This window comes from Carex rostrata, chromosome 19 (genome assembly GCF_964058835.1).
Source record: "Carex rostrata chromosome 19, lpCarRost1.2, whole genome shotgun sequence".
Taxonomy (NCBI): domain Eukaryota; kingdom Viridiplantae; phylum Streptophyta; class Magnoliopsida; order Poales; family Cyperaceae; genus Carex; species Carex rostrata.
The window spans coordinates 6,137,016-6,153,624 of NC_135936.1; the positions used below are offsets into that span (position 1 = coordinate 6,137,016).

The 16,609-nt window shown below is 34.9% G+C and overlaps 2 protein-coding genes across 2 annotated transcripts; both read left to right on the forward strand.

Annotated features, from left to right (window-relative positions):
• The first annotated feature begins 1,574 nt into the window (after positions 1 to 1,574).
• LOC144571528 (nucleolar-like protein) lies at positions 1,575 to 7,947 on the forward strand. The gene is made up of 14 exons (XM_078320854.1): positions 1,575 to 1,871; positions 2,159 to 2,293; positions 2,388 to 2,526; positions 2,992 to 3,068; positions 3,196 to 3,258; positions 3,381 to 3,584; positions 3,691 to 3,819; positions 3,908 to 4,534; positions 5,031 to 5,223; positions 5,329 to 5,522; positions 6,319 to 6,423; positions 6,606 to 6,745; positions 7,000 to 7,278; positions 7,371 to 7,947. Exons 1-14 carry the CDS (start codon positions 1,626 to 1,628, stop codon positions 7,639 to 7,641), a joined length of 2,802 nt encoding a protein of 933 aa, XP_078176980.1. The 5' UTR covers positions 1,575 to 1,625; the 3' UTR covers positions 7,642 to 7,947.
• Positions 7,948 to 11,048: 3,101 nt separating this feature from the next.
• On the forward strand, positions 11,049 to 13,267 carry RPL21C (Ribosomal protein L21). Its single transcript, XM_078320855.1, has 5 exons — positions 11,049 to 11,432; positions 11,609 to 11,689; positions 12,436 to 12,537; positions 12,625 to 12,699; positions 13,047 to 13,267. The coding sequence occupies exons 1-5, from the start codon at positions 11,097 to 11,099 to the stop codon at positions 13,104 to 13,106; spliced, it is 654 nt and encodes a 217-aa protein (XP_078176981.1). The 5' UTR covers positions 11,049 to 11,096; the 3' UTR covers positions 13,107 to 13,267.
• The last annotated feature ends 3,342 nt before the right edge of the window (positions 13,268 to 16,609 follow it).

Sequence of the window (16,609 nt, forward strand, 5' to 3'; positions counted from 1 at the left end):
CAAATTTATGGTGTATACGATCAAAGTTGAGAGTCTATGATAAAAGTAAATTAGGCTTAACAGGCACCATAAAACAATGGTACCGAACTGGTACCAATTACAATTTGGCTTAACAATTATGCTGTTATGTTTTGGAGGCAAATTGCATCTTTTGTAGGATGCAGGGTGCTACAGACTGGATACTCAATTCAATCCACTTTCATCAGATCCGGGTAGGCTTACCAGACAGAAATGAGTCATTAGCATTGCTTTAATTATAACGGTACATGTTAATTTGAGATTTGAATCTAAATAGTTCGCAAATCAATTTCGAACGAACTATACCCATTTTGAGCTTGAGTTTGAATAAGGTTCGAACTGAACTAGTTTAATTTGTTTCAGACCGAACTTCAATCAAACTAGTTAATTGTGAAATTTTTTCAAATCGAAGTCAATCAAATCACGAACTACGAACTTTTTTGGCAGTCTTATGTTTAACTGTTTAATTATATTAAATTTAAATATTTAGTGTTATTATTTTTAGTTAAATTTGATTTCTATCACGTATTATTTAGGATTTTTAGCTTTAAAATATTCAAATTACTTAAAATTCAAACATCAATTGATATAAAATCTTAACGAGTAATAAGAGCACCTACATCTCTGAAACTATTAGAGTTTCTAATCCAGAGATATGAGAGAGTTTCTTATTTAGAAACTACAAAGTAAAGTTCCTTATTATAAACCGTTTATAAACTCTATGCTGACTAAATAATTAGCTCAAATTATTTCTTCTTTTTAATTTATTGTTGCCGTAGCTTAATAGAATTTTTTTTTTTTTGATAAAAGTGGTATTACCACCAGTTTCATTACGAAACGAAAGAGTTCATACAACATGTCTAGAAAAAAAAAACGATTATACAGTCCATCAACATCTAACCGCAAAAAACATCTAACAGTATAGTCTAAAAAAACATATGGACATGACATCAAATAATAATACTAAATGAGATAAAAAAAATGGCTATATCACTAGAAGAGGAGGCACTAGCTGAAGAGAAAGAAATAGTAGGCAGAAGGCCAGCAGCACGATCAATAGCATCAGAAACTGCACGGTCACTCAAATGATCAGTTAGAACCAACCTTTCTAAACCAAGAATAGGATCCTCGGCGGAATCCAGCGGTGAGCTGTCATGGTCTTGTGTATTCGTGTCGGATAATACTATCAGAGGTCCTATCTGAGACAAAGAAAAAATATCAAAAGGCATAATTAAAGATAACTTAAAAATAATTTAAGAGATATGAGGGTTAGAAAATTTAAAAACTTTAGTTTCTAAAAAATAATTAACAGTTACGTAGAAACACAATTGAGTTTGCTCTGAGTCAACGTGAGTTGATATCAAGTTGAATTGATGAACTGAACATAAATATATCCACCAACTCGCTCAAAAGTCAAAACCCAGTTCATTAACCGCCTTATCCAAGAGGATCAGTTTCGGGTTAGAAAATTTTGATTCGGATTGGGTCAGAACCTTAGACAAAAAACAATGACCCGACCCGACCCTTTGAACACCAGACCGCTTTGAGCAATTCCGCAAGGGTTTTACTATCCCCCGTTACGCCGCCGCTTCCCGCCACCTCTCATCATGGCGAAAACCCGACCGGAGCCGCGTCAAATGGAGGCAAAGACCAACGGTAACAAAAAGAAGAACAACAAGAGGCTCAAGAGTTTCCTTTCTCGGCCAGGTGGCACCGGTTTTAAACCGGGGAAAAAGGAGAGAGATAACCCCTTTGAGACAATCTGGTCTCGGCGCAAGTTCGATCTGTTAGGGAAGAAGCGCAAGGGAGAGGAGCGCCGCATAGGTCTCTCGCGTTCTATTGCCATTCAAAAGGTTCTTTGGTTGCTTCTCCCCTTTTGCAGTTTCTTTTTTTTTTTTTTTTAAAAAGAAAGAGTTTGTTTTAATGAAGAAATGTACTTTTGTGTACACCCTTTAATTTACTCTAAGGATCAAGTCTGGTAATTCTACCTTGACCTCCACTAGTAATGGTGTATTGTGTATTATATACTACAAGATTATGTTTGATGGTCAATAGAGTTTCAATAGTGCTATCTTTGTCTAAAATGAAATTTTGCTTACAAAACTTTATTAACTGGAGTATAATTAATTTGTTGTCACAGAGGAAGAAAACACTGTTGAAAGAGTACGAGCAAAATGCCAAGTCATCTCAGTTTATTGACAAGAGAATTGGCGAACAAGATGATTCCCTCAAAGAATATGAGAAGGCAATCTTGCGTCTTCAAAAGGAGCGTATGGTGTGTATTTTACACCTGTAACACTCTTCATGTTCAATAACTATTTTCCAGTGTGTTGTTGGTTGGTCTGATTTACTATTGGTATAATTTTTAGTTGAAATTAAAGAGAAAAAACAAGTACAATTTGTCTGATGACGAGGAAGAAGCTCACATGGAAGTGCCTCTTGGTCAATCACTTTCTGAGAAGGATGACTTTGACGAGTTTATACCTACTGATGAGGACGACGCTGATGGTAACTTCTTTCTCTGTTGAACAATTTTAATTTTATCATTAGTCCTGTTTATTGTAAATAGTTCATTCTTGAGGTGGGCATTTTGCAAATTACTCAAATGACTTTAGACTATTACAAATAACAGCTCCTGAAATTGTGTAACTGTTTACTTCTTTTCTCTTAATTGAATTTCCAAACCACCATGTTTTGGCATCGGAAAGAAACATTAGAACCCGATTAAGTCAGTAGATTAAAATACCCCTCATTTTTATTTAAAGCTCACCAGATGTGGTCGTGCAAATAATACAAAACTGGATAGTGAAACAAAAGAGCTTATTACATCTGTTAGTAAGAACTTTGGTACTGAACAAAATATACAGGATTACCGAAAATATTGATTGTTATTTGCAGAAGTCATAAAAACTGCTGATGATGCTTTTAATATCTTAATTGTTGCTTATTGTAATGATGTTGTGGGAAACACAGATAATGGAGAATTGCCGCGAAATTTACACATGAAGAGCGTGCCACGTTCTCTGGATGCACCCGAGGTAGAGGCGCAGGTGAGTTTCTGGATCATAAAACTACAATCAGTGCAAAGAATCTCCATGAAAGCTATAACAACATTTTATCATTTAATCTCACACAATTACTTGTTGCTGGTCCTGATAACATCATATGTTATGGTAGCAGGGCTACAAAACAAAGAAGCAAGTTATGGCAGAGATAATTGAAAAGAGCAAATATTACAAGGTATATTTTGTCTGAAGTTTTAGCTTCAATATCAATGCTTGTATTTCTTACGAGGAAGTTTCATGTTAGACTTATTCTATTTCTTTGGGTGAATTATGTCTTTTTGTAATATTGCACAATAGGCCCAAAAAGCAAAGGACAAGGAGGAAGATGAACAGATAATGCAGAAACTGGACCAAGATTTTGTATCATTGGCCCAAACCGATGCATTGCGTGCCTTAAGTTTAAAGGCTAATCCTTTGAAGCCTTTACTGAATAAAAAAGATCCAATTTCTTCACAAAAGGAAGGATCTGCAGGTTCAAAGTCTGATGAGTCTCTTGACAAGGTATGTTCTATGTAGATTCTGTTTACTACCTCTTTTGGGTTTTTTGGAACAATCTACCAACATGATCTTTTGTGAACTAAGTCTTCTTGTTTTGACTATTATTTAGGACAAACCCGATGCCTATGACAAGCTGGTAAAACAGATGGCCATGGATGCACGGGCTCGGCCGTCAGATCGAACAAAAACCCCTCAAGAAATGGCCCAGGAGGAAAGAGAGCGTCTCGAGAAGTTGGAGGTTTGGCGGCATTATTATGTCTTTTACAAATAATATCTGTATATCCTATCATTTCTTTTGGTTGCTAAAAGGATAATACTTTTCTTAGGAGGAGAGGCAAAAAAGGATGCAGGCGTCAGATGATGATTCTGATGATGAGGAAGATAATGATGGTGCAGATCGCAAGAAGACAGTGCAGAAGAAGTTGAGATCAACATCTGGGGATGATCTTGGAGACTCCTTTGTTTTAGACAACGACGCAGCTAACAAAAAGGGCTGGGTTGATGACATTTTAGATAACAGAAGTGATGGCTCTGATGATGATGAGGAAGAAGGTGAAGATGAAGATGAAGATGAAGACGAAGTTGAGGATGAGGATGAGGAAGGCGATGATGGTGAAGATGAAGATGCAGAGGAAGAAGTAGAGTTTGGAAAAAATATGTTGGCACGAGATTGGGAGCAAAGTGATGAGGATGAGCCGATCACAGATCCCGAGGAAATGGAGGATATCAATGAGAAGGAGAAGAAAAGTGTGTGTAAAACTGGAAAAGCAACCGCACGGAATGAGAAAGGAGTCGTTGAGGGGCTTCCCTTTGTGATTGAGGCTCCAAGTAACCTGAAAGAACTGAGCACCTTGCTTGACAACAGGTCAGAAACAGAGGTGGTAGAGGCCATCAACCGCATTCGTGCTTGCAACTCTATTCGTCTAGGTCCGGAGAACAGGAGGAAGATGCAGGTGATGTTTTTTATTTTTATTTTTTATTATAGTGTTGGAAATCTGGAATTAAATGCAATAGATTAGCTTGACGATGTTGTCAACAAATTTATCTAAAAGAAAGTGAAAATAATTTAAAAACAAAAAGAAGGTTTGTAGTTTGTTGTTACTTGTTAGCCTTACAAATTGGTGGCATATCAAATTTCATGTGCAATGCAAGTGTCATTTTATTTTTTCCCAATGACCATTATATATGGGACCGTTGCAAATTTCAAGTTGTTTGATGAAAGGTAAAACTTGCATTAAATTCTTGATCATTGTTCATGTGTATGATATACATGTAGTAGTATATCAGGTTCCAATTGTCAGAGTTGATAATATAGAAGTTCTTTTTGGCTATTGACAAGATGTCAATATAATCTATTGTCAATGGATTCCCTCCCTTTATTATAATGTTAGCAGCAGTTACTGAAAATGTTTTCATCGTTGACTGAGACATGGGGTTTATAATTTATAGGTTTTCTATGGTGTGCTTGTGCAATACTTTGCAATGTTGGCTACTCAGAGCCCAGTAAACTTGAAGATAATAAATTCCCTTGTCAGACCGTTGATAGATATGAGCACTGAGACTCCTTATTTTGCGGCCATCTGTGCCAGACAGCGAATTATTCAAATTCGTACTCGGTTCTGTGATGATCTCAAAATTCCAGGTCTGTTTATGTTCTTGTTTATACAAAATGTTGTTGTCTTTATTTTGAGATTGTAGTTGGATTGTGCATTGTTTCATTGAATATCTGATATTTGTATTTATACAGGGAAGAGTGGGTGGCCAAGCTTGAAAACAGTAATGCTGATGAGACTATGGTCATTGACATTTCCGTGCACTGATTTTCGTCACCCGGTGATGACACCGATGCTTCTTCTCATCTGTGAGTACCTGATGCGTTGTCAGATTGAGTCCTCTCGTGATTTGGCTGTTGGTTGTTTCTTGTGCTCCATGCTTCTATCTGTAAGTCCCTGCTGGGTTTTGTCCTCTACTAAAATGTAGGGATAGGAAGAATATATTGACACAAATTTACTTGGCAACTGTAGCAATTGATGTCAAAACTTCAAAATAAAATAAAATATTTAGATATGTTCTCCATCACTTGGATAGTCGTCCATCATATTTGTGCAATTAACTGAAAGGGTGTACCCACGGGGAAGGGAATTTCTAGGCAGCCTTCCCCTTCCACTTCCAGGACACGAGTGGAGATACTCTGCCACTGTGCCAGGTCTGCCCTTCTGCAATTACCTGAACGGTTATATTTTAAATTGGTTAACAAAAAATTAAACTAGACGATTAATAGGTAAAATTGAACTGTTCAATTTCAAATCGCTTGGAATGCTGTTCCATTTTTAAATTGCATTGATTTGATAGGCTTCGTAGTTTCTACACAGCTTGTCCCAAGTCAGGAAAAATGAGTAGAGTTCGTGATAGGCTTGGCGAGCCAGCGGTAGAAAAAAACAGTCTCTTTATAGAAATGAAAACATCACGAATTGGGCAGTAGTAGTACTAGGATGGGTGACCTCCTGGGAAGCCCCTGTGTTGCTTATTTCAGTTGGTTTTCATTTCTAGCCTACCCCAACTTGTTTGGGAATAAAGGCTTTGAAGAAGATTAATTTGATAGGTTGCCTATCTACTGATGGAGAATATATCTGCAACTTTTTTTTATTTTGATGGATAAGTTGATTGTCAGTATGTCCCATCCTTTGTATATAGACACTCTTTGTTATTTATCTAATTTTGTGTATGTTGTTTGTAGCTGACCAAGCAATCAAAGAAGTACTGTCCTGAAGCCATAATGTTTTTGCAAAGCCTTCTTCTCTCCTGCATTGATCTCCAAAATGGATTCCAACTGCCCTCCCAAGTAATATTCTTTTTCTTTATTATTATTTTTAAGATCAGGAGTCCAAAACTTGGGTACCATATTCCATACTCAAATAGAAACCAATTCTATTGTGTATTCTTATTTTAACTCTATTCCAATTATCTTCTCTGTATTATTTTTTATCCTCACACTAATAGTCATACCTTTGTTCTCTTGAATAGCTGAGTCAACTTGATGAGCACAGACCAGTGAAGCCATGGCTCTGTATCAACAATGGAGCATGTGAAGTCAGCTGTATTGATCTTTTCTCCATTATTGACATGCCACCAGACTCTCCTGTGTTTTCCTCTGACACTTTCAAGTAAAATAATTTTCACGACATCAATTTTACTATCTTTGTATATGTAACTTGCTTTGTTGGTTATCAGTGTTTGCTTTATTCTATGTTTTTGTACATCCCTCTCCATAAATAACAACAAAAGTAATTGAGTATGCAAATAAAGCAGTATTTGGTTTACTATAGATCATTATGGTACAGAAACTTGACTAAGTATTTTATGAATCTGAAATTGTAACAATTGAAGAATTAAATTTTATGTGGCTTTAATATCGCAGAGCTAGTGTTCTTCATTCAGCTACCGAAGTTTTGATGGGATTTGCTCATGTATATGAAGACCTGAGTGCATTTCCTGAGATATTTCATCCGGTCTCCTTTCTTCTGCGTACAATTTCAGATAAGTACAAACATCCAAGTCCTATTAGGGGCAATTTGCAAGATGTTGTTGATTTAATTAAGAAGAAAACAACAGAGCACCATACACTGAGACAACCACTTCAGATGCGCAAAAAGAAGCCAGAACCAATCAAATTATTGAATCCCAAATTTGAAGAGAAGTATGAACTCTTTCCACTTCCTATAAGTTTTTTTATTACCTGAATAATGCGCCACTGCTTTCTAATAATTTAATTTTAATGTAATTTTACAGCTTTGTGAAGGGGGTAGATTATGATCCAGACCGGGAGAGGGTGATGCAGAAGAGGCTAATAAAGAAATTGAAAAGTGAGAAGAAGGGGGCTATCCGGGAACTGCGAAAGGACAACGAGTTCTTGTTGGGAGTGAAGGAAAATAAAAGGAAAGAACATGAAGAGGAGAGAGCGGAGAAGTATGGTAAGGCCATGGCTTTTCTCCAAGAACAAGAGCATGCCTCTAAATCAGGACAACTTGGCAAGGGAAAGGGAAAGAAAAGGAGACGATAGGATACAAATCAAGGTTTCTCTCTTCTTTTCCTGTTCACGTCTTTGTTTCTTCAGGCCTTTGACCCATCATTAGCAATGGGGGCAATTTTGACAGTATAAATGTCCTTTATGGTTGATTCAGTGTTTGGTTTTGCTTATATAGCTTATCCAAATTTTGAGCTGTTTATGTTGTAATTTTAATGTTTGTCAGCAATACGGTTTAATTTAGGTCGGAGTGAACTTATTGTAGGGAAATATTATCAGATCATTTTGTATTTGTATTCCTAAAGTGGATCATAAATACATAATTAATTTTGTTAGTTACCTTCATTGAACATTCTTTGCCAAGTTACCTTCATTGAAGTATCAAAGGAAAGCTGCAAATGCATTTGATACCTCCTTCCCTAACTTTTAATTTTTACTGCTTAATTTTGCATTGAACATATTGTTAACACAAAACTACTAAATGCACTCCTATATTTTTGAAACAAAATTAATAATTTTCTACAAAATAGAAAATTATAAAGAGGAGGGTTCAAATGCCTCCATGTTTTTGTGCCTCCATCATGCCTCAATCTCTCTCCATCATTTTCAAAGTTCAAACAGTCGATCCGAACCGCTCAACCTAACCTCTATACTAAAATATGTTTGGAGACCAAATTTTATATTTTTAGGATTTTTTTTACTATTTTTTTAGATATGTATAAAATCAGTAAATCTGAACCATCTAAAAACAATGTTTTTGTACCTATCTAAAAAAATAGTAAATTTTTTTCTAAAAATATAAAATTTGGTCTCCAAACATATTTTAGTATGAAAGTTAGATTGAGCGGTTCGGATCGACTGTTTGAACTTTGAAAATAATGGAGAGAGATGGAGGCATGATGGAGGGCACAAAAACATGGAGGCATTTGAACCCTCCTCAATTATAAATCATAAATATTTAAATGCTGTACTATAAAAACTTAAAAGAGTATCTTGGTCACTATATAATTATATATTGAGCATTCAATAGTAAATTACATATTTGAAATCATTATCACGGATTAGGGGTGGCAACGAACCGAACCGAACTTACTTTAGGTTTGAGTTTGGTTTGAATTAATTTCGAATCGAACCTGATTTGATTCGTTTCGAACCAAACCCATTTCGAATCGAATTAATTGCGAACTACACATTTTTCGAATTGAACCCGAATCGAATCATGAACTAAATTATTTTTTAGCAGCCCTAGTTATACCGGTAGTTTATACATTAATTTTTTCTCGCAGGACAAAATTCACATGGCTTCCTTTTACCGGTATGAACTGTGAAATAAGTGTTTTTAAGTTGAAAAATTGTTCATGAAAAAATACATCAGAGACGGCTTTCCTGATATGAACTATGAGAGACGACCGAAGAGAGAGGAGAGACAATCATCTAGGCCGGAGAGAGGAGTGACAGCTAGTCGTTGAGAGCGTCGGCTAGATTTTAGAGCTAGAGGGAGAGTGAGTTAGGGAGAGGTGGAGAGAGAACTAGGTTATTGAGATTTCAGAGCGAGGGAGTGTCGACTAAGTTAAATTATGACTCTCTATCTTGGATTTTAATTTCATCAGGTAAATGGATAGCCGGTGATTTTATGAGATTCGAACTACAAAAAAATCACGAACCTATTTCGATCGAACCAGGCTAGGTTTGAGTTTGGTTTGAATTAATTCCGAACCGAACCTGTTTTGGTTCGTTTCAATTCGAACCCATTTCGAATCGAATTAAACTCGAATCAAACCCAAATCAAACCCGAATTGAATCACGAACCTCGAATTTTTTTGCCAGCCCTATCACGGATTGTATAATTTAGCTAGATAATTGTTGAACTTAGAATCTTAGCTTCTACCTGTCACTGAACGGAAATTTGGAAGGCTCCAATGGCATTACTTATTGTATTTTTTAGGTGATAACCGCAATTCTGGACAATATTTTTGGTTAAGAGAAGATCTGCCAATTACCTGTAATTGACAAATGGAAAACTTAAAATATATTTTGATGAGATGACCGCAATTGATCTTACATTTCACCCCGAAAAAAAATAAAAATAAAAGAAGGAAGCGAAATTCAATCACTTCCATCGAGTCATCAACTCATCATTTGGACTATAAGAAGGATAGTGAGTGTCCCTGCGATACCCGACCGTGTAAAATACTCGTAGACATACGTGGCATCTATTTAAAATACAATAATATTATATATATATTTCTCATAAAATTTAAAATTACGTATTTTTTCCTCTAAATTTTATAATATCATTTACCTTTTTAAAATATGTAAAACTCGCAAAATTACATTTATTATTTTCTTTTCTATTAACAATCATTTTCATTCATAAAATATCCATTTTGCTCTATATTAAAAAAAAGAAAAATATGAAATATATTTTAGAAAAAATATCGTCTTCTAATTGGTTGGTTTTCCGAGGATAAATGGATAATTTATCTTACTACTAACTTTCACAAAGTAACATTCAAGTATATGCTTGTGCAAGCATCAAAAGTACATGAATTACCCATTTATCCTTAGAAGCTTATCAATTAGAAGAACATTTTTCTGAAACATGATACATATTTTTTAGTAAAGGTTAAAATGTATATTTTATGAATTTAAAATGATTTTTAATTGAAAATAAAATAAAAATAGTAAATTTGTGAGTTTTTAAAATTTAGAAGAGTAAATATGATATTATGAATTTTACAGACGAATTACTTAATATCAAAGTTTTTGAGGGATATACATGAAATTCTCCTAAAATATAAGAGGATTCATTATCGCGCTGGATTTCATTACACACGATCAAGTATTGCACTGGATTTCATTATCTGAAGGCCTAATATTTTACCCTTCAATTTATTTTATTATCCCTTAATAAAAGAACGAACCGTTGTTTCCCTTGTTTTATACAAAGTGAAGGTCTGAACTGTAACTACACACTGAATTAGTATCCCCTGCATTAACTCAAAAGGGCATCTTTTGAGTTAATGAATGTTGACCATCCAATCTGTTTTAAAATTCGTGCATACTAGATCCGCACTTATATAAAAGGCCCCCATATCACAGCAGGGGGATCCGTTTAAAATCTGACGGTTGAGATTCATTAACTTAAAAGATTCCCTTTTGAGTTAATGCAGAGGATATGCATTCCAATACACTACCCAGCCAAAAGAATTCACATTCCCTCAGGGCTCAGGTTACCGGACTGAGTACAATTAAATCGGACAGTCCAAAACTGTTCTTTTTAATTTGACACGAATCTCAAAGTACAAATAAAGCTGACCCCCTCGCCATCCCGAGCAAGCACTGACTGGAAATAAATCTTGACCGTCCGTTTCAATTGTGTTGAGTCAGGTACCTGAGAGGATACGGATCCCAGCCAGAACTCTATCCATATCCCTCTAAAGTTGCAAGAGCAGGACTCGCCATCCAAAGCTAAGCTCAAGCCTTTTGGCATGGCTTCCTATCTCCTCACCTCTCCCTCCTATACTCTCTCGATTCCAAAGCTTACCTTCTCATCAAATCACCGCCCATTGTTCCTGCGGACGCCTCTTCGATCTCCCTCTCTCTGCCGCGCTCCCCTCAAATGGTGCCTCTCAGCCGCCGCCGAAGCTCCGTCTTATGAGCCGGAAGGAGCAGAGGAAGAGGATACTGGAGACGGGCTAGAGGTGTCTGAACTAGTCGAGGCTGGAAATGTGCCCGATTCAGTAGAGGTACAACTTGCTGAGTTCGAAGCCTCAAGTGAGTCGACTGAAAGTAAAAAGGGGGAAGATGTCTATGCTGTTGTCGTGGTGAGGCGAATTTCCCAATTCTTTACCTGTATTAGTTTTATTTGAATTATTAAGTAAAGGCATATGCTAATTGTGCTGAAATGACTAAAATTCCAGTGTATATTATGTTAAATTAAGTTGGATTTGTAGCAGTTCATGTCATTTTACTTGGTTGTTATTTCTTTTTTATTGACCAGATTGGATCGAGACAGTATATAGTGCACCCGGGGCGTTATCTCTATACACAAAGGTTGAAAGGAGCCAATGTGAATGACAAGGTTTGGTTTTAATAATTTCTCAGGCCTCTTTAATTTTTCTGTATTGCAATTGCTATGTACCAGCTTGTGTGTGAAGTGTAATTGAGAGCCTTTGAAAGGAGGAAAGAGGGATGCTCACATTTTGACTGCTATGACCTTGTATAGGGGCGGACCCAGTGTATTCCAGAGGGGGCAACTGCCCCTCCCTGGATTTTGAAGTTTTATACAAATTTATAGGTTCGGTTTGATTTTGCCCCCTCTGGAATTTTATTTGCCCCCCTCTGGACTTTTGGTATCTAATTTAATGTTAAATTTAGGTTAAGATTATGATAAACTTCTTGAATTCTAATTGGTAATTAGGATTCGAAGTCAGAGTGTTGCAAATTAGAAGTCAAAGCATTGGAAAGAAATTAGAGCATTGTTTTGTATCTAATACCCAATTAGCTAATGGGTTTGAACCCGATTTACTATTCAAATCCGATTTGTTATTTTCTTGCCCTCCCTGACAAAAATCCTGGATCCGCCCCTGACCTTGTATACACCAAACCAGACTGGTTTTTATAATGGGCAGGTTCAGTACCTGTACTGCAACCAGCTTAAGATGTGTGATTATTGCTGACATGAATGCATATTTCAAATGTATCCTATAATGTGGTATGGAGTACAGGATCTACATTTAGGCATAATTGGAGCTGCCAGCTTAGGTACCTTAATTTGTAAATGGTAACTACATTAGCTATTAACCACTAAGAGGAGTCATATTGCAGATTATATTAAACCAAGTACTATTAGTTGGAACCCGCACAAAGTACTACATTGGGCAGCCGATTGTGACTAATGCAGCTGTGCACGCAGTGGTTGAAGAGCAGGTATCTTCTCGTACCAAATGACCTTGTAAATGCAAAATGTCTTGCTGGTTAGCTCACTGATTTTTTTTTTAATCTTTTCTTAAACAGGGAAAGGATCCTAAAGTAATTATTTTTAAGTACAAGAGGAAGAAGAATTACCGAAGAAAAATTGGTCACCGCCAGGTAGGCTATTACTCAACATGAATTAAGGATGTATGATTTCAGATGTACCTGTAAAGTGAAAACTCCCGGTTTTCTCTTTTACTATCCCACTGTTTCTATTCTTTCTTTTCTTTCATTATAAGCACAAATATGGTTTTGCTAAATCCTGCTATAATTACAAAAGTGCTCAAAATCCAATTAAACCTATTCATGTTTGTAATTTCATTATTGAGGCTTTGCTGGAACATGAATTTTATGTAGAGAAATATTTTGGGTGGGGGAATACAAATTTTCTCGATTCTTTATTACACTCTTCTAATTATCTGATTATTTGGTAAATTTTCTATTTATCTATCTGTGTCTTGTAGCCAAACACCCGGCTAAGGATCATTGGCATTACTGGATATGAGGACTATCCTGCCGACTAAGGTTAATGCGAATAGTTTGAGACATTTTGATCCTTCTTTTTTACTTCTTTTTTGTAATTTTTATCCCTTCCATTTTGTAGTCACAGGAACTGTCAAGAAACTAGAGATATCTGTATTTAAATTTATATTGCTACTGAAGCTTTGTAAACTTCTCTCCAGCATTTCAAACTGCCTGTTTTAGAAAGATTGGTTTCTGATACAATGGGCTTATAGTTTAAATTGCTCAAGAAACAATACTCGCCCCTGGGCTGTGATTTATTGGGCCAACTTGGCCCATATTCCCATGCCCAACTTAGCCTTATCCACTGTTTATCAACTAGTATAATGTTAAAATAAAATCGGAAGGTATTCGCATTTAAAAGGAAGATAAATTACGTAGGAAATATATAATATATAGAAAAATTATAATAGATAAATAAGTCTTCACCTTTTAAATATTACATAAGTAATTTTGGTTAAGTTTTTATTTAATAAGTAATTAATTGTGTACTATGCATCAATCAGGATTGTATTATGAAATATTAAAATGTGTATTTAAGATAATTTAAATATGATATAAAAGTTCAAAACAATTATCCACGTATGCTAAAACGAGGTTTGACTTATCTAAAACATGTGATAGCTGTGAATAACTTCTTTAAATTGATTTAAACAAGTTTGTATTATGCATAAAATATTTTAAAGTATGAGTTCATGACATAGACATATAGTTATTTATTTTAATTAAACTTAAGAAAATGCTTGTTGAGAAAAATAACTGTATTGATCCCTGGACCATATTTGATACACAGAAAAATAACGGAATAATTCTCATTTATAGCGAAAGTGGTGATATTTATTTTAATTCTTTACTTTTTATCTCTATATCCAACTTGGACTTGGAATAGATAGAAGATAGAAGATAAAAAATTGAAAAAGTTTTTGTTACTTTCAGCTCTGGTCATCAACTATGAAGTAATCACGCATTAAATAATTAACTTTGCAAATCGAAGAAGTTTGTATATAATTTGATTTTCTAAGGACATCTCTTTTTGGCTAAATATATATCTTAGCGAAATATCAGATACAAATGTTATTCATTTTAATAGTTAGACAACTTTTTTTTTGCTCTGACAATATGCCTCTTTTTTAGGTATCGCATAAGTGAGGTCCATAACTTTACAATCCGGATTTATATTCAGCCGGCCGAACACAACCCGATGCTTATTTAGAAATAAAGGTTCACTTTAAAATTCGTGTCAGATTGAAAAAACGATCTGAATTTAGCAATTGAAAGTGCGGTAACAACAGTGATCTGAATTCATAATCCATAACCACCTAAAATGTACATGAACTGCGTGAAGTTAGAAATGCAACATATATTATCACATTGCAAGAACCACAGAAAACCTAGATGAATGAGAAATGTTCCCCCCGACAGTTCAAGGAAAGCGCCTTTGGCAATTGCCATCGTGGATGATTAGATGATGCGAATAAATTAAGAAAGAAATGACCTAGCAATAACCATGTTAACATAATTAAAAGCAAGAGAGATTTGTTGGAACCTTAGCTTTCATCGACCCTTACAAAAGTAAAACACGTGCTTGGGTTGGGCCCACCTCCATTATATATATATATATATATTTTCTCTCTTCAGTGTGTCTGGAGTTTGTTTAGGAGACGGAATCCTTTGTTCATTTTCTGCCTCTAGAGTCACTGTTGATGGACTCTCAGTTCAAAAATTAACAGTGACCGGCCCCTTTAACAATGACTAAGGGGGCAAGTGATCTCCTTCATTTGTTTAGACCTTCGGGGTGAAGGAAAGATGCCATGAGCATATCATACATACATCACGCGCTATGTTTTGATGACACAAGAATAGGCGTCCGAATTTGCTGAAATTCCAAACAGGATTTCAAGGACCCTGCAATCCCATTCTTTGCCTATCTCTCTCCTCTCTTTTCTTTCTCTCTCATACGAATTTCAAGAATAGAGGCTATTCGAAATAACAATGTGTATCCAAACAATATTTTTACTATTCAAAATAGCTAAAATAGTTGTTATTCTCTATTCTCATCTACTATTCTTAAATTTCATTATTATAGTTCTCATCCAAACGTTCCCCAGTAGATTCAATTTAATGAATATTTTTATAATTATTATAATAATTTCATTTAAACTTTGATATATTGAGATAATTATCTTTCTAATATATAAATCGTGTGCTTAAAAAATGATTTAAAATTGCAAAGTATGTACTATGTATGTTGATAATATAAGTATTCATAATATTTGACAGATAATTAAGTTATATACAAACAATACAAAATTTGAAACATGAGCAATTTATATAAAATTAATAAAAAGTTTACTTTCTGATTTTATTAATAGAGGCATTTAAATCCCCTTCGTCTATAGAAACAAATAGCATATTTAAAGCATTTTACCAAACAAAAATACATTAGAAACATAATATGTATATTATTTTTAGTAAAAAAAACAAATAATAGATATGCTATAGAAAACTATTGGTAGTGGTCAAGTGTAATGTTTATGTCAAAAGTTGTCTGTTGTTCTTTGCTTGAGACCAATTCGTTGTAGGAATTGAATCTGTTGAAATTCCCTTTGAAATTTTAGGGACCCTGCAATTTCAAACTCTCCCTATCTCTCTCCTCTCTCTTCTTTCTCTCTCATCAAGATGAGAGAGAAAGAAGAGAGAGGAGAGAGATAGGGAGAGTTTGAAATTGCAGGATCCTGAAATTTCCAAGAAAATTTCAGCTGATCTGAATTCGTTGTATTGCAAATTTGCAATGCCATCCACTTTGAGACCCCAAATAATTTAAACAATACCCATAAATTAACAAAAAACAAACCGAAAGCCCCACCATTATTTCTTTTCATATAAACAAATATTTTTTAATCTCTCCACTTTTGAGCCCCAAACTGTCCCCCAAACATGTCGGGCTCCTTTCAAATTTGACAGATTTAATTGCATTATTTCAGAAAATTTTAGTTTGTATTGGTAGGGGTGGACCCACACACAGCCAGAGAGGAGCAGCTGTTTTTTGCTGGATTTTAAAATTTAGTAAAAAAAATATGAATCCGATATCACTTTGTTCCTTCTTGAAAATTGTTTTGTCCCTCTCTGGAACTGACCAGTCCAAAAGCACTATTAGTGAGAAACATTGTTGTTTTTATAGAAATTTATAGATCCATACCAACTTTGTTGTTTTTTAATATGTAAAATGATATTATTTTGTTATTTTTTATTATGTGAGACTATACTATTTTTATTGTTTTTTATTATGTTAATTATTTTTTATCTAGTACCTTATTGGTTAATGGGTTTTAACCCGATAAGCTATTTTAATTCGATTCCTACCTCTCTTTGACAGAAATTCTGCCTCCGCCCCTGTTAAATTTTGGGCTACGCAATATTGCACACGGATCTAACCCTTTATTTGTAAATTGGGCATAACAGATTTGTATAAAGCAATAATTGATCATACCAATTTGAATTACGA